At 36.4% G+C, this 23,739-nt stretch overlaps 1 protein-coding gene across 4 annotated transcripts in view; it reads right to left on the bottom strand.

The window, feature by feature from the left end:
- The window catches only part of EXOC2 (exocyst complex component 2), a 124,489-nt gene that overhangs the window by 84,000 nt on the left and 16,750 nt on the right, over positions 1–23,739 (bottom strand). For all 4 annotated transcript variants that reach the window (XM_027666298.1, XM_027666301.1, XM_027666299.1 and 1 more), the window contains 4 exons: positions 21,777–21,953; positions 20,238–20,364; positions 11,768–11,881; positions 7,180–7,304 (listed from right to left, as the gene is read on the bottom strand). In XM_027666298.1, coding sequence (XP_027522099.1) covers positions 7,180–7,304; positions 11,768–11,881; positions 20,238–20,364; positions 21,777–21,953 — 543 coding nt within the window. The remainder of the gene's footprint in view (positions 1–7,179; positions 7,305–11,767; positions 11,882–20,237; positions 20,365–21,776; positions 21,954–23,739) is intronic.

The raw sequence follows: 23,739 nt of genomic DNA, 5'->3' as shown, positions 1-23,739 counted from the left end.
AGCAATACTGTAAGGAGCATACAATAAATACAACTGAGGAAAGGCTAGGTCTAGGGCCAGAAAATTAACTGCATTTTGTGTCATCTTTGTCAGTATATGTTCAAGTTTCCCAATATTTAAAGGCTTTCAAACTTCACAGTTGCAGTGAGGTACTAACTAATAACAGTAAAGAGACTAAGTTCAGAGCTCACAATCTCTAAGCTGTGACTAAATACACCAGAATATGGCAAATAAGCCATAATACAGGCACTGCAGTAAAATTAACTGCAATTAATTCATTGCTACTTGTGTTGATAACAATTTTATAGAATCTAAGGAAGGATATGGGGTTTTTTTTAGATTTATGGCAACCATAAATCTAACGAATCAAACCATACTCGCCAGGTTCATGCAGCTTTTGACTTGCAAATTTCATTCTTGATTTACTCATTAGACATTTTTAAAACATATTTCGAGATAGGCCCCAAGAGTATTGGTATTCTCCAAACTTTCTCAGCCTAACTCAGCTGAAAGTAACAGAGAAGCAAGTTTTCATCATTTTCTGATAAAAAGATGGCATTTGATATATCTGAAAAGCTTATCCATTTCCAAAGAAATGTTGTTAAAGAAAAAAGCACCTGAAATAAATCACATCCTTTTAGTCAGATGCAGAAAACAGGAGGGAAAAAAAATACAAAAAGTGAAAGACCGACTCAGCAATGTATTTCTGAAGATCTGATATAGTAATTGTCAAGAACCTGGCACCAAAGCATAGTAATGGAGGAACGAAGAACATATGTTAACATGCTGCCAGGATTCATGCTCAATGCCTTTGGAACAAAAATGCCTTTGTTTTCCTTTATTAAAAGATCAGTGATTTTTCTGTAACTTGAACAAGATGTAAGAAAGTTATTGATGAGGACAGTACCCCCCTATGTAGGGTAAAAACTCTGAATGGATTCAACAGGAATGCATAGCAATATATAAAGACAGTATGCCATGAACAGAGCTCTTAATACATTACACTATCAAAACCTAAAAAAAAAAAGTTTTCCCATGGCCCCTAGTCAGTAGTGCTAAGTTTAGTTTGGTTTGGTCATCCCTCCAGTTTTCTGAGATTTCTAAATATTTTTGCACTGGCATGGCAAACTTGGTTTTGTTTTGGTAAATATTATTAATCCAAGCAAAAATTACAAAAAAATGAAGTAAATGTCTTTAACTGTGTTTATGTGTTCTGTTTCTCTAGCATTTACTTCTTCAAGCTTGCTTACTCAACACAGTGGTAAAAATCAAAGAAAACGGACAGACTTAAGATGCTAATTTAAGGTAATTAAAGCACAGTGCTAGGAGGGGAGGTTTTATGAAAATAAGAGAACAAAACTTTTAGTCTAACAACACTGTGAGGCCTGATAACTTGTTCTCACGTGGGCTTATATTTAAGCAAGTCTGATATTTCTAGGCAAATGTCTCAGAAATAGACAGGAAAACAGGGTTTATTATTCTGCCTATGGATCCACTAAAAATTCTGGGACTGGACCCATGCCTTTACCAGAACTCTTTAAAATTATAATCTCTTTTACTGACACAGTGCTAACTTCCTGGATCTGTGAAAGCTGATGGCAGAAATAAAAGCAGCTTTTAACTGTTGCATGCATTTAAAAAGTGATATGGAAATCAAAATGGAACAATGTATCATGCAATTAAGCTGGTGTTATGGTTTGCAGGTTAAGTCTGGCTTAAATATAATTATAGGTAACTTTTTGACATTTGCAATCAATTGCAGCACTAGCTATTTGAAAATTTCAATTTCAAAACATATTTTCCTTCTTTTTGATGCTTCACTATTTTTCAAATGCAAACCAAAAAGGTAACTTACCTGAAAAACACAATTTCATAAAATATGACAACTACATAGTAGCTATAAGCTGCCATAACTGCATCCATTTTGATAAATTCCTCTAGTAATTAGCTCTCAACTCTAAAACAATTACTGATTTCAAAGAAGATATATGAGCAGTCAACATAAAAGCAGGTACAAGCCTGGGCACAAAATTTTCACTATGGACTGTGACAACTCTTGCTGTTTCATGTTTTCAAGTCAGATCATCTCTTGCTTGAGACAAAAACCACTTTCTAGACAATGTCATGCTAGAACCTGCATGAAAGGCCAGTTTGAGCCATTTATCAACCAAGATCACATAACTTTTGCTCTTATAGAGTTGCATTAAAATAAAAATTGGTTTGCTACAGAAATTGATCATAGGCCTTGCATGAAAAGGAAGCACTCACCCAAGACTAAACTACCTACCACCATTTACACACTTTACTGGGACTCCTTTGGCAGGTCATCTCTCTCCCAGAATACATTCCTCATTTCAATGCCCCCCCTTGTTATCTAGTGCTGCAAGATCAGAATGTAAGTTTTCAACAAACGAACTTAATTTAATTTAGCATGCCTACTTTTTCATTGTGCATGCATGAGTAGGCCTATAAATGTAAGGACAAAATATGAAGCAACGATAGTGCTTATCCTTCTTGGTCAGCACAAAGTGTAAGTGTAGCACAAAGCTAACTCAAGTCTTCAGACAGGAACATCCTCTCAGAAAGCTAGACAGTGAGTTGAGAGTATATCAGATACTAGTTCAAGACTACTCGGAGGCATGATCTTAATTCTTAATCTGAAATAATCTAACTTGCACCTGCTGCAGGGCACATACATGCATTGGAACTGCTATTCTGAAGTGACTGATATGCTCTTAGATACATGGCTGACACATGTAGCATCTTAGTTTACCCTTGCAAGCTTGTTTCCATGGCCCTGTTCTTTCTTAACCTCTATGAATGACTATATTTAAATTTACTAGCTATAGTATCTAGAGTGTTCTTACCCTGCAAAGACAATATTCTGTCACTTGAAGTGGGATGCGAAAGACAACATTAACAGACGTACACCACACAGAGGACAGAGAGCTATTCTAGATATTTCAAGTCAGCTGTGTAACATTTAGGTAGTAATCATATCTTTAAATTTGATTAACCCAAATCCATGTGTTTAATAAAAATTCTTACTATCTGGGAAAATATATATACGAGAGTGAAGTAAAGCAGAAGTGTGAATTAGATTTGTTACAAAACAGCTACGTGACAACAGCAAAATCTGGTATACCATACCCATGCTGTGCTACTGACATCTAAGTGGACAAAAGGAAACCACTTCAAAACTAGTCATCAGTCTAGTTTGCAAACAGAATCACTAATGAAAAATTGGCTTTATATACCCCCTTTAAATTCAAACATGACAAATCTCAAAAGTCAGAAGCAGAGCGACATTTATATGACAGACAAGCCTCAGTTTTTAGCTTCTCAACTTCTCAACTTCCCGCACTGACTCAGAATTTAATAGGTGATTTCTTTTGTTTTAGTTTCAGAGAAAATTAATTTAACAGGCATAATGGCAACAGCATAGGCTAATTCAGACTGAATCTGATCCTGGATCATTAAAGTGCTCTTCTTAGAATGAGCCTTAGGGGATGAAGTGAATACACTCTATAGGAAAAAAAAAACCCCAACCAAATCAAAAACCTAGGCATCGACCAGATATACGATCATTTCAGCTAAACATTATCCTAGCTTATGTATTAAGTAAGGTAGTAGGAAAAAGGACAACTATAGTCCAAGTTGCCCATCATACAGGTATTCCCATAGGCCACACATCTGAACAGGACTGGGAAGAGGAAAAGAGGAACAGCGCTGTAATAGCCAGTAGTGCTTCTTTCCTACAGATTTTTTTCCTGAAAATCGTGTAAAATGTGTTTGCAGTTGTAATTGCACAAGAACTGTTGCCATGGCAAACTAGAGAGTCAAATCTAAACTTCAAGTTTGTTCAAGATATTCATGTTTCAAAGACAACTTTACTTGTCAGTACAACTGTCATACTTGCACATTTTTGCCTAAGTGAACGACTGCAGTAGTCATTTCCCAACTTTTTTCCTTTCACTTAAATAAGAAGAAACCATGGCCTAAGAGCAAAGAGCATTTCTGAAAAGGTATATTCAAAGAAAATTAATTTGCCAACTTTCCAAAGACCTCTGTGTGGGACATGACTCGCTCATGACAATAAATTATGTCTTAACTACAAACATATAAACAGCCAACCTTTCAGGAATGCCACTTTCTAGGTTGCAATTAGAATTACAGGAAATAAATCAGCTGAACTCCACGATGCTGACAAGTGGGTCAAGTTGAGGTGAGCCCTGTTCCCCTCAGCTCAGTTTACAGCTCCCTTCAGCTGATGAAACAAACTTCCTGTTGAACATCATCTCTGCAGCAGAGTCACTGTCAAACTGTCAGCCAAGCTAACAGGTAGAGAGACATGAGGATCTGATAAGACAATTCTATTTTCCCAGAAATTAAACCAAACAAGCAAGGGTTCTGGCCTATTCGAGTTCCTATTTTCTTAATAAACACTTTCTAAATCACAAAATACAATAAACATCTTAGGACTGGTTTTATGGTTTCCATTGCAAATAGATGAGTATGAAGTACTCGGTAAAGCAAGTGTTATACCTCCTAAAGTGACCCTCCTACAAAAAGTAACATCCTGTACTAATTTAGGGAAACCTATGAGAAATAACTACCTACAGATAGCTCCATTCTGTAACAACAATGGAACAGATCTGCAGCTTATAAAGCATAACCATCAGGGTTAGAAGATGTGTTCAAAGATATGTGAAGAGGAAAATTGAGAGTATGAGTTTTTGCCCTCAAGAAAAACATATCTTTAGGAAATAAATTAGATATTAGAAATCTTCCCAAAGGAAGCAAGCTAAAAACAAAATCCAAACCAAAATGAGCTCAGAAAATTTAAATCATATTGGAAGGCAGAAAAAATACATTTAATAATGATTTTCCTTTGATTCCCTTTTCATCTGTGACAGTTGTATGCTCTGCCTCAAATAACAATTTTGCAGAACAATGGCTACATCCCTAAGAGTTTGTGCTGAAACAATCTTTCAAATATCAACTATTTCTCATATAGTTTTGTCAAAATGCATTTCAAAAATATTGTATTGTATGCATCCTTTTAAAGGAGAAAATAAGACACACAAATTCACCCTTACATGTGTAAGGGCAGGAAAGTGCCATTATGTGCACAAACACTGTCTAGCCACAGTATAACTGGATTTTTAATTTAATGTTCTTCTGTTAAAAAGCTCGAATTTATAACTGCATGCTGAAGAATTTGTTTTGTTTGTTTGGGTTTTTTAGTTTGGTGGTTTTGTTGTTGTTGAGGTTTTTTTAAAATTTGCATCTGAGCTGTTTCTCTAGAACAATGCTAATAATGCTTATGCTTAATTCTTGTCCTCTTTCATTTGAGAAAACTGCAGTGATCAAATGTTCTGGAGAAAGCTTTGACATCTGGTAGAAGGGCTGGATGATGGCATCAAAGGCACCCCTTTTGCTTTCTACTATTGGAAGCCTCTCCACATCCAACTTAACAGTTGGCTGTATCTACCACAAGTTCAAGTCTTTCAAAAGTTATGCAATTTTTCCAGCTACATTCTCTCAAAAATATCTTGCATATGGAGGAAGAAAGGGTAAATAAGTAGTTCTGCATTTCAAGCTGAAATTCATATGCAATAAGGGTGGGGTTTTTGACTGAAAAGAAGCAAAACCACTTTGGCACGTGCATTTAATATGAAATTTCAACAGAGAAATGTGCATTAAAATGTTACAGAAGGCAGTTATGACCTGTACTCCATGCTCATTAAGAATTTGGTTTCAAAATTTAAAAACTAAGTAGTGTATTGATAAGTCACTTGAACTCCAGTGTTACAGTTTTGAATTTTATAAGAGATTAAGGCTTTAAGTCTCTAATTTTCTTTTACAACAGCATGAAGACTAGTCATTTGTTGTACCAATTTAATTCACTGTATAACAGCACAAGCTACAACTCTGCTTCCTTTTGAGCACTTAAGGGGGAATCACTGTGGGGAAGACAAAACCAAGCCATTTTAGTCAGACAAAAAGTGGCACCAAGGACCACTTGAGTCATCCCAAATTTTAAGTTCATAATTTAGCTAAAGGACTGCACCGATAAACTCCAATTTCAGGTAAAAATAACACTGATAAAGATAAAAGATGCAAAACAATATACAACCACTATAATTTTTTTAAATTGATAATATAGTAGTTAATGAAATAAATAAATTTGTTTTCCCTACCTTTATTTTATTAATATTTTTTAAGTTTCTACTTGCTCTCGGACCTCTTCATTTATCAGAAAATCAGTCTTCAAAGGCAAAAAGCCTATACTTTAACAGTTGTGTTCAGTCTTTCTGAAACCTCACATTTAAGGTTTGCCTTAGCTTTCTGTAAATCCTACTAAGTATTTGCTGATCCAAAAAATAAACTTACAAGGTAACACAGATGTCTGTCAGCACTACTTTTTCTCCAAAGCAGTGTTCCTAAAGCCAACCGAAGTGCTAGCTTGGCTGAGGCTATACCTAGATATAAGTTTTCTTACTCCATGATACCTGTAACACAGGATCAGCGACCAGGAGAGATAATTAGCATAGTGGCAAATGAGAAACCTATTAGGGATGGTTTACTGGACACTGTTGCTTTCTTATCCAGCCTAACTAGACTGGACTACAGAAGCCCACAATGAGCTCTTACCAGAGAGACATTTTATGCTTTAAAAGTGTGTGTGTGTGTATAAAATAAATATAAATATTGAAATGGCAACTAAGATAACCTCATTTTCCCAATGGCAAGCATAATATAAAGGCTGTCTGATTCCCCAAATTAAGAGTGAGCTTGATATTCATATAAATATTACCATCTGACTATTGGATAAGGCATCATAAAATCAAGTTTTTCTGTTGCTACAGTTTTCAAGTCATCTTATATATTATCTATATTATCTCCAGTTTAACATTTCTTCTCTTTCCTGCATTTGTAGTCTAAGCAGTTTCATCAAATGCCTTCAATTCCTGTAAGATACATTTGATGTCATCTTTTGCAAATATACCACAACAATCAGCTAGCCAGTTCCAGTAACACAACACAGATTTTGGGCTCATTAACACTTTTTGTATAGAGTATGAAGGAAAACTATATTCTTAATATGAAATGTAACCATACATGCACATAGTCTTTCCTTTAATACTGTATTTAGTAAGTGCAAAGCATCTTTACCTGACAGCGCATCTTGTGCTTCAAAAAATGTGCTGAGACCTCCTTTCACATAAGCTAGACTCCCCTCATTCTTCTTATTGGCTTGTTTCTTCAAATTCACAACAGCCGTTTTGAGCTGATCAAAACTGAAAACAAACAAGAAAACCTCCATGACATTCAAACAACAAATAAGGTCAGCTAATGAATAAACAGAACAAACTACTTGGAAAATAAAACCAGTAACTTTCAGAACAACTATTACAGACCAAGTAATTGCTAACGAGTGTGCTTTTAAATAATGACAGTTGATTGTTAGTCCACAAATCTTGTTTTTTTAGTTTCAATCCTAAATGGAGGGCTCCTATCACTTGTGATGGAAGAGATCTCTTTATAATACGAATTAGTCAATAAGTTTCTTCTACACATGCAATATTGCTCTTAATGAACTGTCTGTACTGTATTAAATAGGTGACTATAATTCACTAAACTAAGTACACTAGATTATCTACTGAGACGTTAGAAATCTCTTTAATAACGACATCTGTTTAACTCTGCAGTTTAGTGCACAACCCTTTTTCACTTTTTTGGTTCATTCAATATTTTTATGTTGGTTTGAACATACAGTTCAGAATTGAAATCAACATTAGTGCAGAAATAAAGAAAAGCTAAACCCATTCCCACCATCAAAGTATGGTTTTTACATGTAGTCTACTGAAATATTTTTGAAGGACACTTCACAGGGGAATATTAATTGCAACTCATCATCACTGTTTGTATGGTAGCTTTCTTTTTATCTTAGTTTCCTAATATTTCTCGATTATTACCACCTTACATTTCATTTCACATTTTCATTTTTTGCAAGTAGTTGCAATTATTTGAGAAGTCTTATGTCGTGAAGAAAATTTCATTATTTGCATATAATTTTTTTTGGTTTTGATGATGAATGTGTGATCTCAATAGTTATACTACTGGATTTACTATAAAAACACCATCATGAACAAGCTCAAAAATACAAATGTAGCACATGATTTTCATCCCTAAGGTCTTTCCACCTACCTGCAGGTCAAACTCCTCTCTCTAATTCAAAAGAATCAAACAAAAAACTACACTATACCTCAGTGAGGAGAGGGAAACAGTGAAGTAGGAAATTACAACAAAAGACAATTCCACCAATACTGTGCCCATTTTAAAAAGAGTTGGTAGAAAAAGACCATTAAGAGAACAAACCAAAGTTTAGCCCAAGCAGCAAGAAGCCTATCACCACCTGCTGGGAGACAAAGCACACTGGTGCACCTAGAAGCATTTTTCTTTTTATACTGGTGATGTCATAATATTATGCCTTATTTCCTGTTTCCATCTGCTGGACAGAAATCACATTACTCAATAGCTGGATTGGTCTACTTGAGCTTACAAAAAGTACTTACCAGCAGCACTTTCAAACTAACAAAAATATGTACAGTTCTCCTCTTAAGCGCTGCTCCATGTTATCTGATGATCTAACAATATGTCTAAATAGTTCATTTATATTTGTCAGGATATTGCCAGGAGTAAAAAAAAACATAATAAAAAAGATGTTATACTGATTTCTCAAAAAGAATGTTCTTCAAGGAAAAAACAGACATAAGCTAACCAAAACATCAGTGCACCACGCATTTAGCACTCCCAATACCTGAGGTTATACAGAGGACAAGAACTAAACCATTGCTGTGTTTCCAGAAAAACAGCACAAATTATATAGGACAGATATTTATACAACTCCAGAATATTTTTAAGATTACGCATTTTGAAGTAGGAAGAGAAAAACACCAACCAAAATATTTTTGCTGCTTCTTTGTTTAAAAATATACTTATAATTAGATTCAAAATATTACTAGATCCACTGTACCCTTTGAGCATTTATTCCAGTTGAGTTTCACACACCTTTTGCACCTTCAACGCTAAGATTTGGATTTTATAAATCCATATAAACTGAATTAATATGCAAAAACCCCATTTGCTTCATTTAAGAGCAAAAATTAACACTTTCTATTCCATGGGACCGATGGGACCGTGACTTGAAACTGTTGACATGCAAAGACACAAATCGATGAAATTTTTTTCAGTGAGAAAGATGAAGTACTTAAGCTGATACTAGACAAAGTCTTAGATCTTTCTTTTCTTTTCTAAAAGCACCTAACTCATTCAAGCTGTATAGCCACCAACATTTATATACTCTTGGGTCTGTGGCTCAGCTCATATCTTTCTTAAAGCAGTGGCCATAGCTGAGCAGACCACTTCAACTGCGGTTTTAATAATGCCAAACAGAATAATTATTCCCATATCTTACCTAACACATTCTTGCTGATACACCCCAGAAGATGATTTGCATTAGACAGTCAACTGGTATTTAATGGCATGTTACTAACACTGGATTTTATTTTGTATGGCTGTTGTCCGATCCCAGGTGTGTACTCTGCTGTTGCCTTCCTCACACCTCTTTGAGTCTTGTAGTTCACTATCTCACAATTACTACAGCCAAGGCTGTCACTGGTTATCACATCCCCTGCCTTGCCTTCAAGAACCAGATTTAGGAAAGTAGCACCCCTGACTGCCCATTTAACAGCTAAGTTAGAAGTCATTCCCAAAACTCTCCACAAGCCTCTGGGATTGCTTCCCCTCTTATAAATATGAGGGACTTTAAAGTCTTCTACAAAAAATAGGGTCTGCTCTCTGGAAACTTCCTCAAGTTGCTTAAGGAAAACTTTTGTTCATTTCCTCATCCCACTGCAATGTCACCCCTTCCAGCCTCCTGAACAAGCTCTCAACCATCCTGCTCCATAAGAGGGACTACGTATTTATTCAAGCTGTTCCTTCACATGAAGGTCAAGTCCCTATCCTCTTTCCTGGGTATCTTTCTCAGGTGGCCTCTTCCCATCCACCATAGAATACTAGGCACATGAGCTATCCCATTTTATTCCAGTGATATGTTTGTCTAATCCCACCTGTGGAGCTCCATCTCCTCATACTTGTTTCCTGGGCAGCATGTGAGTGTGTAAAGACACTTGAGGTTAGATGCTTCCAATTGGTTTTGTAACCACCAACAGCACTCTCAATGCCATCACTGAACCACACAGGTAGCACTCTGTCCCTTTCATTTAATTGCAAGGAGTTATCAGCATCCCCCTGATATTCTGAATTTGAAGTCTTTGACACCAAAGTGCAAACCCACTGGCAAAGATGTTCCTGCCCCACTTTTTCAAATGAATCCCATTTCCCACTAGCAGGTTTTGCTCTTTGGTCATGGATCTGGCTACAGAAGTAAAAAAAGGCTGCCTTTGAAACCAGTGGTACAGCCATCTGTGAATCTACAGGATGTATCCCCTATTACCCGAAGCTTTCCCCTTCAACAGCTCATGTGCTCTTCACTTTTGTCCCCAGGGCTCTGCAACCACTCTTGATCTGTTCTACATCTCTCCTGGCAGTGTCACTGGTGCCCACATGAATGAGCAACAAAATGGCAACAGTCCAAGTGTCAAATGTGAAGAATTTTTTTAAGAAGAACTACATTAAATGTGTTCTCACTCTCAGTTCTTTTTCACTTTATTATCCCCTCAGCTCTTTTAAAAACTTGGTGATCCCTGAAGTTATCAGATTCTGACAGATAGAATACATTTTTAATCACTCCTCTTAGTTACTTGATTTCAAAAGATGCTGTCACTACATGCATACTAGGTAATAATGTTGTCTAGCTATTGTTCTAGCCCTTCAATGTGCCCTCATTTTGAGAGAAAATTCAATTATTTCCCAAGTAGACTAATGGTTATTTCTGGAGCTCCTAAAGCCAAACATCTCCCTCATCCCAGATAGGTAACGGTCTATCTACCATTAGATAGAAAAAAAGTATGTTGAATAAATTTGAAAAGTGGTATTTCCTTTTAAAATGCTAATCAGAATACCCAGCTAAAAAAGAAAAAAACTCACAAATAAGGCTCATCCTCTCTATTAAAAATGTCTTCCAGTATTGTCCAAACACCAGCAGATCAAAGTTTCCAAACTCAGTTAGACATGCAAAAATATATTTATGTAATGCATTCATGTAAGCACATATTATGAACTATATTTAAAAATTAAGATTTAATGGTCAAGATTTTAACGGATTTACTTCAAAGTTCCTACTCACTTGTCCAACACTCATTACTTTAGCATTTTCCACAAGTGTTACCTTTTAACTAAACACTAATTAATACTAGTACCAATTTTAGTCATCTGTTCAAGTGCCCTTACCCGTGCCTCTAGTCATGACTTAACACCTGGAGTTTCCACTCCAGGCTAGGTGCCTAACTTCTTGATTCATAAAGGGCTTTTGTCTGAAGAAAGATAGCTTCCATCTGACATGGGAGGCTGGTGTGGGGGATAAAAACCTCACCACAAATTAGGTGTTGTTCAAAATGAAGTTTTTTTCAGAAGCACATTGAACAAATTGGTTGATTCAAGTTTGTAGTCGAGCAGAGACAGTAGTGACTACAGGTCTATTACTGTAAATTCAAACCACCAATGACACAACACTGTATAATGAAATACCATCAACTGCCCTGTGTTTAAAGCAATTACTTATATGATAGCAACAAACCTTGTTGTTGAGTGATTCTCAATCAGGTACCAGGCAGCAGAAAAGTTTTCACTTGTGAAATCAGCACTCATCCCAGGAAAGAGTGACTCCAAATCTTTTTGAGGAAATCTGCCCCTGAAAAATGAATATTCATTTCTTCACTGAGACATAGTCTTGTGAACAGTTTACAATTAAAAGTCACATAAGAAAACCCAACAAAAACATAAAACCCAAATAATTTTCCTGTAAGATGGAAATATAAACTTGTATCTCATCATGAAATTAAATCTGTTATTACAGACACATGTAGCGTGACCAGGAAAGACTGAAATCTAATCTAAGTAAAATGAATTTTACCATTTTGATTTTACCATTACACATATGACAGAAATGTGTTCTGTACAAAATGCTTCTATTTTAACTTCAAAATGGCCATATTCATTCCACCATGCATTGGCAATACATCACTAGGTGTACTCCCCCCCTTTATTCTTTACCACCAGCTGTACCCCATCTTCAGAAACTAATTGTGGCAAACAAGTTTACTTTTGGTCAGCCCTGAACTGGTCAGTCAGTTGGACTAGATGGACTTCTGTCCCTTCCAACTGAAATATTCTTATCTATTCTAAAAATTCACTGTGACATTTTTGGATCACAACATTTAACTCAAAAGTCAATAAAATCCCTCTCTGATGCTCACAAGTTAGGTGGACTTTGCTATGCAAAGCATACTGTATGCAAAGGCGAATCTGTCACACTTTGCATTTGATAGAAAACTTGGTGGTAGCAGGAACCCAGAGTCAGTTATTAGAATTACATTTAACACATATGAAAAGCTATTTATATAGACACGAAAGCAGCAATTTATTAGTTTAAGTTTTTCTGTAATCTAAACATGTTTCAAGATAGTTAAAATCGTTTCTATTACAAAAAGCAAACAGCAGATTAAGTGAAACAAATCTAAAGGCAGGCACAAGAAAAAGTGCAATTATATAGAGGAAGAGCTGTTTTCTGGAAGTTTCTTTTCATATCGAAATGGCCATTAGCACAAGCAGGTACAAAGGAGTTACGTACATAATGACATGGCACAGAAGTCTTTCATCAGTAGCACCTGATTACAGCAGGGGCATGAAACAACACTTTTTAAAAACCAGAAAAAAAAAAATCTAATGAGATGCAAGGAAAAGTGATGACAGATATGAAAAGTAGAGATACAGGGGAAATAGTGTGAGAAACAAATGTAGCAACTAAAAATGAGGGTCTCAACATTTCTCTGTGTTCAATGAAAAAGTGATAATGCTAAAACAAAACTTAAAAACTTAAGTAGCATGATTGAGTATTTCCAATGACCTTAAATGTCATGAATGACAGTAAGCAGAAAATGCTGATTTATGTAAGAAGGAGAAGAAAGTTTCAATTTATTCTTCATTTGAAAAAAATTTAAGATATCTTATTTTTCACTCAAATTAGTCAAAAGTGCCCAGAAGGCACATGAACTTCAAGGATAGTACTTCATATGTGATACAAGGTACAGCTGTACATAAAAGTATTTATATTAGATCCACATATGGTAGCATCTTTTTGGACAACTACAGTTTTTAATGCTAAAAAAACAAAAGTAAGAAAATAAATCTGAGTTATCTGAGAAGAGACTCAGACATTCTGTGCAAGCTCTACTTAAAGCGGATGCACTCAATACAGAAGTAGAATTTTGCTCATGTTTTTCAGAACTTCCATGTATGTTCCCAGAAACCAAAAGAAACTGATATAAGACAAAAAGCACACACATTCAAATATACCATTACCAAATTCTACTTATTATTGCAAATTTATTGGATGTGAACTATACAATTCCTAGGGGAAAAAACCGCCCTATTTCTATATATATTTTTATATATATATTTATCTTGAGAAAGACCAAGCTAGACACATAATCAATTCCTGCAAATGAATCTTGCCCAAAAGCAATGGTATATTAACGAAGGGATTTTTGCAATTTGATGTTTGACTGTCGTGAAAAGTTATTAGGAGCTTTCTTCCAGCAGATGCATTTGTGTAGAACCATAAATTAACAACGCTTTTATCTGCACAGACATATTTCAGACATAGTCACAACAGAGTAGAAACATGAATGTGAATGTGTGAGGTATGTTAACAATATGTTATACTCCATGCTATAGTATCCTTATTTTTATCATAAATTTTACCAGTAGTTTTTCCACTAACAGATATGGGGAGCTTGGAATGACTTGCTACAGCTGTCTTCACAACAAACGGCTCGCTAAAATGCTCAAACTGAAAGCAACCGGATTTCTAGAATGTCTGGCCAGAAGCATCTAAAAAGAGACTGGCTGACTCCACATACACACAAGTTTGTTTCATTAACTTCCAGTAGTAAATTAAATAAGTCAGGTTTTGGAAGCTGTTTTCATGAAAACTTGCTTACTGTTTACTTATAAACAAGCCCCTATGTGACTTGAGAAAGTATTTCTATTTTACTCTTTTCAGAATTACAGGGTGAAGATGAACTAGTAACAAAAGCTTACACCATGCTGACATGCAATTAAACTGTTGATCATTTTTCTGTTGATTTGTTCATTATACAAGAATCCCTTCAGGAAGCAACTCTGAATACTTCATCATTATTAAAGAGTAATCATGTAAAGGAAACTGGGAGCCACAAATTGAATCCATAAAACCTCCAAAAAAGAGTGAAGTTTGCGATCCTTGACAACTCTAAGTACTTTGCTACCTTTACAATTTCAGCAAAGGTACATGTATCGGATTTATATAGGAGTACTTTCTGCTAGGCACACTATTTTATCTAAAACAGAATCAGATCTCGTATTAGACCTATAGTCAACATTTTAAAATAGTCTTATTCATCCCTCAGCAACAATTTTAAATATGAAAGAAAATGAGGTTTTGCATACTGGTGATATTAATGAGAAGTATAATAAAACTACATTTGGTTTCAAGCCACTGTACACTTCCACTTCCCTCAAACCAATTTTGTGTACATCTAATGCACTCATATAGCATTAACGTAGTGGTCCTCGCTTCCATGTAAAGGTCACACACATCTACTTTGGATTCAAAACACATAGCATACAAACAATTCACTTGTGCTGCATAAGCCCATTCTTCCACTACCCCAAACTTCATGTTCTGTATAGCTTGACAGTCAATAAACCTACTAAACACAGTATATATTGGCTTTTACAGAACTTGTGCACGTAGAGATCATTTATATTCTCCAGAGATTTAAGATTAGTTGAAATTTCCATGGGTAAATCACAGCCTCCAAGCAGTCACAATCACGTAAGAGCAAGAGGATGCAATGGATACTAATGGACAGAGCCTGACTACAAACACAGTTTAGCAAGTTGTAATTTTTCTGTACAAATTATTTCACTTCTAGAATTTCAGAATCTCATGGTGTGCTTTTCAGCATATGTGACAATATTTGCAGATTAAAGGTAGGTCCCAAAACAGAATACGGCCACCAAAAGGTAACTTGAACCTCAATTCCACAGGAGTTGACAGGTCAAAAGGAGTAACTAACTTTAAATAAACAGATTCTGAATAGCAACCAGCATAAACAAGCTCCAGCTAGAGCTGCTATACACTCCCCCCTCTGTCTGGTACCAGGCAGACTCCTTGAAGCTGGCTTTGTATCAGCTGTACTGTGTTAATAATGCGTGCAAGAAGACCAGCATAAGGGACACTGTTGTAGACTAAACACAACAAATCAGAAGGTGTTAACACAGGTCTCTCCAACAGCAACAAGACAAGGATATGCTCTGGCAATTCCTACCTAGTAGTACTAGGTTCATTAGAAATATAAAAAGAAAGTGGCAATCATATTTGACAACTGACAGAATGTGGCAAGAGAAGTCTACTAGGAACTTTTAGGTGGCTGGTGGCTGCAAGTGATGCATCAGCTTAACAAGCAGTTAAGTGCTACTTTATTTTTTAATGTCATAAAGCTAGGAATATATACTGCAACTCTCTTCTACAGTTTTCACAATTTTTCTGCACGCATCACTCTGTTCAAGTTTCCACAAGCCCATCACATTCAATGATGAACTTTACAGCACTTCCACACAAGCCCTTTAAAAATAAATAAACATCTCAGCCTCCAGAAAGTCTTTTCCTATGTCATGGTAGCAAGCTGATGTTTACCATTAGGTGGCAGCGTAAGATCATCTGTTTCCGTCTCCCAGATGAACTGTTTTGGAAACTGGCGTGGGAAGAGGGAAGCATCTGTATTGAGTGGGTGGATACAGATGTGGAATGTACTTAGCATGTCAGCATTTGCTTTCATGTACGAGATGGATCCACCATGGTGACCTCTGCTACATGCAAAACAACAAACACTATTTAAAAATTTTCTAACCACCACTAGATCTGACTCTGTTACAGCTTTGCAGAAAATGGATTTTCTTAGTCTGACAGAGTAGTTAGAAGAGTCAGGGAACCCCTGATTAAACAAGGACTTGTCGTGCAAGAGGGTATGTATGCAGTACATTGGAACAAGCAATCCATCCATAAACGTTATGTAGATCTAAATTTTCCACCACCAGATTTCAACCATTATCTTTAGGACACAGGCATCACATATTCTCTCCCAGAAAATTGTTGAAAATTCTGAACGATCCTGTGTTGGTAGGACATAACCTACCAACAGCTCTAAACTACGAAAACCAACCCATGTACTGCCACATCACTGTTAAGGTCTGCATTTTCATACTAAGTTCCACATTTCTCAGGTTGAGACGACAACTGTGCACTCTTTTTCTTCCTTCCTTATTTAAGACCTCTCCTGGAAAAGCTAGCAGCCCTCGACTTGGATATGTGCAGTCTTCACTGAATTAAAAACTGGCTGGTTGGCTGGGCCCAGAGAGAGGTGGTAAATGGAGTTACCTCAAGTTATCAGATGGTCATCAGTGGGGTTCCCCAAGGTTCAGTATTGGGGCCAGTCCTGCTTAATATCTTTATCAATCATATGGATGAGGGGATCGAGTGCACCCTCAGTAAGTTTGCAGATGACACCAAGCTGGGTGGGAGTGTTGATCTGCTGGAGGGTAGAAAGGCTCTGCAGTAGGATCTGGATAGGCTGAATCAATGGACCAAGGCCAATAGTATGAGGTTCAACAAGGCCAAGTGCCAAGTCCTGCACTTGAGTCACAACTATCCCATGCAATGTTACAGACTTGGGGAAGACCGGGTGGAAAGCTGCCTGGTAGAAAAGGACTGAGGGATGTTGGTCAACAGTTGCTGAACATGAGCCAGCAGAGTGCCCAGGTGGCCAAGAAAGCCAATGGCATCATGGCCTGTATCAGAAACTGTGTGGCCAGCAGGACCAGGGAAGTGATTGTCCCTCTATACTCGGCACTGGTGAGGCCACGCCTCAAGTACTGTGTTCAGTTTTGGGCCCCTAACTACAAGAAAGACATTGGGATGTGTTTTAAAAGATGCATGTCCAGAGAAGGGCAATGTAGCTGGTGAAAGGTCTGGAGAGCAAGTCATAGGAGAAGCAGACAAAGGAGTTGGGGTTGTTCAGCTGGAGGAAAGACTCAGGGGAGACCTTATCACTCTCTACAACTACCTGAAAGGAGGTTGTACTGAGGCAGAGGTCGGCCTCTTCTCCCAGGAAACTAGTGATAGGACAAGAGGAAATGGTGTCAAGCTGCACCAGGGGAGGTTCAGGTTGGACATCGGGAAAAGTTTCTTCACTGAAAGGGTGATCAGGCATTGGAATGGACTGCTTAGGAAGGTGGTGGAAGTGTTCAAAAAACAACTGGACAAGGAACTTAGTGAAATGGTTCAGTTGATAAGACAGTGATCAATCAAAGGTTGGACTCCATGACATTGGAGATTTTTCCAACTGTTATTCTATGGTTGTTTAAGGGTTCCTGGCAACATCTGTGTAACACCACAGCCAGGAAGAGAAAGGTGGCACAGCCCTGCATTGCACTTAAAGCGAGCGTAAAGATGGGGATAGAACATCTAATAAAGTTTTGTATGAGTCTTTTCCCTCATTCTGCAAATTAAAAAAACAGAACTCAAGGATTAAATATTTCAAATACCTATCTTTTGGTGGGAAATAAATACCTCATAGCACACACACAACAGGCACTAAGTTACAGCAATGCCAAAAAACCCTTATCTGATTGGATCAGTTCTGTGTTTTAAAAGATGAATGAACAACTGCTAGGAAGGCAGGAGAACACATGCTTGTGAACACTCTTTTACAAATACATTTGTGACTTTAATAATCAGCAAGTTCACATTGCATTACGATTTAAATTATTTTTTTATTTAGCAGCTGAGATTCTTAGTTGCATGACACAAGAACTGCAATTAAGTTTTGGAAAATATGAAGAAATTATCAGACAGAAATTATGTATACTTACAACTTGTCAAACCTGCAGGCTGAAAGATGATGGCCTGCACATTGTGTGTACATATAATGTTTAAAATATCTTGACTGTGTAAAAAAAGTCAGGAGGATGGGTCTATATCCATAGTTCTTTCTTTGCACCCTCGCAACATTTGAATACAAAAAGAGAATTCCAGTGCATATTTTGAGCATACATGTTACTCCTACAATATATCTAGAGGCAGTTTCGTAATTATTAATAAAACTTGTTAGATCCCTTATCTAGTTCCCTTAATTCACAGCTCAAACCTTTTGTACACTGAAATCCCAATCACTCCCAATTAAAAGAACAAGTTATCTTGACTTAAATCCCAGATAAAATATTGAAAAAGATGTTTAAGGAGTATAGGATTAGAGAAAAATAGTTTTAATGTCAGCCAGTCACAACTGCTTCTGACAATGTTTGAGAACATATTATATGAGTTTTGAGATTAGGTGCTTCATTGAAAAAGTAACCAGAAAAAATTACTATATCATCATTTTAAAGGAGACTTGCTACTATAAGACTGATTAAAACTTACTTATATGCAATAGAATACACCACATGGATTAAGGAACTAACTACAAAAAAACCCCCAAAACCTAAACTAATCCATGGAGAAGCAAATCTGAGAACATTTGTAGGTAAAGTTTCACTAAGGTTTACCTCACCTTTTTAACAGGATTTAATAGATTTATCACCAATAATTTTTTATAAATAGTTAGTAAAAACATTAGGAAGAAAGACTGTCATCTGGACTGAGAAGATAGACTTGTGAAGGAAGAAACAAACAGAAGAATACGGTCAAATGCAAGAAGATAAAGCTAGAATAAAGGATTCCAGAGAGCAACCATACCAACAGCAAAAGCAGCAACTCAAGAGCATCAGCTAACAAACCACTCACTGCTTATTGCCAGTGCAGCATTGTGGTAAAAAAGCATTATTATGGGGTTTTTAATTTACAGACAAGGCAGGGAGAGTTAAGGAGTGACAGGAAATCTTCTAGTAAGATGTCGGAATATTGTCCACAGTCCTAAGGTCCATATTTTATCAGAGTTTGGAAAACTGAAGAATATGAAACAAATACCTAAGTTATATCAGAGCCTAGAGAAAAATAGTAAGAAAGAGACAAAATCTTCAGCTTGTTGAAAAAAAGTGGGTTAGTAGTTTGAAGAGAAAGAAAAATACATATTCAAACTAGAAGAGAAATGCATTGCCAGAGGTTGGAAGGTAAAGATGGGTCTACTGGAAATCACATTGAGATTTTGGCAAAGTGCAGCTTTCCCAAGGTAACAAGGTAACAATGGACAGTGCAGATTTTCTTTAACACACTACTGCCCACAAACAGAGTATTCTGCAGATGAGACCTTACTTTACTTTAAAATAGTTTACTTTAAAATAACCTGTGGTTTTGGTAGAGCTGGTATCTTGATCAAAAGAAATATTATTCCTAATGCTATTTCTAGGAGTCAGACATATTTGGAGCCTGAAGAGTGTCCCATTTAACCCCCCTAATTCCATTTTCATTCAATATAAAGTTTCTATTTTAGAACACAAATGACATAAATTCCACCATACTTAAGAACAAAAGTAATGAAGACTGTGGGTTGGAAAACAGTATTAATATTACAGTAAAATAAACTAGCTGATGTAGCATAATAAATCACATTTTACAGTACAATTTTAGCAACAGATAGCAATCTAAACATCCTTAAAAGCCCCGTGAAACTCAAATGCAACAGTAGGTATGCCATAACTACAATGTATAAATCTGAAGCCTCGGGTTATTTACCAATCCTTAAAATCTAAACATCACTGGGGTCCAGTATATCAGTCTTTTAGATTATCTACAGCTCTAATTGATGATTCAAAATAGAGGATTATGAAGCAGGATACTGTGTGCACTAACAACTCCTTTCAGTTCAAAATAGCATACCAACAGCTAATAGATGTATGCATTTTTAAACCTTTCCCTGCCCTGTAAAGCATTAAACTTTTCTGGAATTCACAAAGGCACAGATAGAGAAAACCACTAAAAGAGTGGATTAAAGGTATTTGGTACTCACTTGTCTATCTCAATACCAAGAGGATTAGCTGGACGTAGGGACAAGGGGGGAATCCCTTTGTTCCTGTCAGTGCGCATGTCATAATAGTTCATTTCATCCACCCAGACAGCAGACTGATCCAAGATACCTAGAGAAAACAAAGTGCAGATCCTTAAAACAACAAGGGCGGTCCAGCACCATCAACCTCTAACATACTGAATTAATTTCAAAAATCCTGATAAATATAAAATGCATGCCTAGGTAATATATTGGAAGATACATGGCAAAACAACCTGGATGCAATTATGCTAAATTATTTTATTACAGTTGCTGAAAAGGTATTCACGGCTGAGCATCAAACATTATCCTCTTGTAGACTGCACAGGAGTATTTTCCTGATCACAGTTATTAGTATTTTCGTTCCTGCAGGTCTTTTGGTGTCTGTTCAGACCTTGTCATTTACTACTTTCAAAACCATCTCTTACCTTGAAGTCTTCTTATTTGCATACTTTAGGGTTTTGGTGCCATGCATTATCCAAAAGGTGAGTACATAAGTGAACTTTGGCCACAGGTCAAGATAGATGACTCAAAGGACACAGAAGTGACTTTGTTTCCAAAGCCTTAGCACAGACAAAGCATAGAGGTGAGGCACAAGAGGTCTTGGACCTCAGCTGAAAATGAAGCCAGCCATACTCTTGGCCTTGCCCTCCTTTAACATGAGCATCCTATACTCAACACCAGAAATTAACTCAATTTCCACACTTACCTGTTTTTTAAAATATAAATTCTCCTCTCCCATCACCAAAAGCTTCACTGTGTAACATTTGCACTTGATTCACCTTTCTATTATTAAGATCTTAGTGCAGCTTGGGAGAAATTATGTGTTATTTGTCACTAAACTACTGAGAACAAAAGCCTAAACTAATTCTTGTGGGAACTCCTGCCTTAGAAAAGATAACTATCCAACTTCATCAATGAAGGGTCCTGAAAGAAACATTTCCAATCCAGAGGGTATTTAGACTGGATTCTAGATTAAGTAGAGGTCCTAGACTGCTTGGCAACACCATTTCAGTGGTTAAGCATCTCAGGAAAAATACTTAAGACTTCCCATCTTGCAGGATGGTTTGAATTACAAATAAGAAACGGCACTGATGACTCAACTTTCTTTAAATGATTAACTGTCAGCTCAGGATTTAGGTGTAAAGTTCAGGAGCTGGTTTATACTTTGAATAAATCTAGTACACTACTTAAGAGTAATTACTGGATCTGTCATTAAATTTTTTAAAATGTAGAAGTTTAGTGCTACTCCTTGCAGAAAAATGAAGGGTTACTTTTCATTAGTCATTGAGGGTTTTATCAAGATTTTGAGAAAGGATTAATTTACATATACTGTGACTTTATATCTACATATATTTGGACATTTTATTGATATACTCTGTTTTCTAGACAACAGAAAATCATCCTGAGGCAGATCCATTTCAAACACACATTTTATATAAAGAAACAGCCATATATTTGTTTAGCAAAGAAAATAGATGTGGATTTGAACAAGAAATATACCTATTTTCTCAGGTTTAAGCAGTTTGAAGGAAACAGTTGAAGTTCCTTTGCCACCAGACTTTGTAGTAACAATAATGTCTCCCTTGTCATTTTTAGCCTGTCCAACTCGACACACAATTTTACTGGCAGACATCCATTCAGCAGTTAGCAGACAGTTGTGTCCACAGATTGTCAAACCTAGGAAAAAGAAAAAAAAAGAAATACTCTGCTGTGAATAGAAGTGTCTTTTGAAATTCTGTAATGCAAATACATTTATGATGCTTCATGTATTTACATAAATATATGACTCTTCACCAGCCCCCTACAGTCAATTACAGTCAAGGTGTCACAAATACATTTTTCAGATGTTCCCTAGGTGACTTCAGGTCTTTTGTCCCAGTGACACTTCATGAGACACAGCAGCACTCCTTGGAACTTATTTCAATCTCTTCTACCAGTTCTGGGTTACTGTGACTTTTACTTCATATAGTACAATAGATTTTTCTGTTTGCAAGACAGTAGAGAACTGTGGTTCAGTATTGTGTTTCTGTGAAACTTCCATCAGAACTGCTTGCAACAAATGTTTCATAAGTTCAGTCTACATGACTTTGCAAAAAAAAAAAAGAAAAAAAAAAAGACACTGCAACATATTCACAATGAACAATGTTTCTTCAGCCTTACTTATTTAATAGTACTTTTGTGGACACAGAATGGTTCTTTGGTCAAAGTAGTATTGACAAATATTCTGCCCCAATCTCTTCTGTACAAAATCTAGGATGCAAGACTGATTCTGATGAATAAACTGCTCTGGCCATATGATAGAACAATTGGGTAGTGTCCATCTATTCCCTCTTCTATGCTCTCTCACAACAGAACCAAAAATGACAAACTGTGAAATACATGAAAGTCTTTTCTCATAGGTAGAGACTGTGGTATACTAAAACTTGTCAAGTGTTTAAAAACACCTCTTAAACACTTAAAAGTCAAGGTACCTCTTAATATAAGATCTAAGGCTTCCTGAGATTTTATGTCAAATCAGTCTGATCAATCCAACCAATCAATCTGACTGGTTCTGGTCAGATCAGGACTCTGTTTGCTTGAATAGACTGATCATTTTCTGAGATCTAGAACAACAATTTCCATATTCCTAACTGGAGTTTTGCTGTCCTGAAAAACTGGCAAGATTCTAATTTCTATAGTACTGATTTGGAGAACACCTTCATCAAGTTCATCTTAAATAACACCCCTACCTAGGAACATTTTGCCTTATGTCCAAAGGCACAAGGCTGTACTAGAGCATTGGCTGTACTGGAGTACAAATTAGTCAAGCACAACAGTTCCTCCCTGTTGGCTTGGGTTTTGTTTTTAATTTCTAGAAAGCTCTGACCAATTTAAAAAATACTTACAGACCAAAAAGGGTCAGCATATGTGGCTCAGTACCAAAGCTTCACACTTATTTTCTCACAACTTAAGCCTCTGACATGACACAGCAGACAAATTTGGCAGTTTTCATGGTTGTCAGACATAAAAATGTCTTATTCACTGCCAAAAAGTATTTTGAAAGTGAAATCCAAAAAATAAAAAACCGAAAGGCATTGAATCTTATTACAACTTAAATTAATTTTACTTGAGCAAGAACAACAGTTTTGTTACCTAAAAGATGCCTGAATAAAGTGGGGGGAGTGGTGCGAAATCAGATACAGATAAAAAAAAGGAAGCCTTAACATGAAAAAATATTCTGGTTGTTTATTTGTAAAATTTTAACCAGTCAGGTTTTAGTTTTCACAGGGGAAGGAAAAAACCATATATTTATGATGCATGGGTTTGAACTTTGTGTTATATTATTAGATCTTTTCAGGTTTTATGCTAGCATCTTCTCTAAAGGCAAAAAGATTGTGGTAGGGACCAAGACTAACTAGAAGACGTTGCCCAAACCATTCATAAAGAGGTTTTCACCCTAGAATTTCAAAGGTCTGAAGTCATG

The sequence above is a fragment of the Corapipo altera genome, unplaced genomic scaffold (assembly GCF_003945725.1).
Source record: "Corapipo altera isolate COAL_440 unplaced genomic scaffold, ASM394572v1 118, whole genome shotgun sequence".
Classification (NCBI taxonomy): domain Eukaryota; kingdom Metazoa; phylum Chordata; class Aves; order Passeriformes; family Pipridae; genus Corapipo; species Corapipo altera.
The sequence above is the reverse complement of the archived record's forward strand: the minus strand, read 5'-3'. Positions and strand labels throughout refer to the sequence as shown.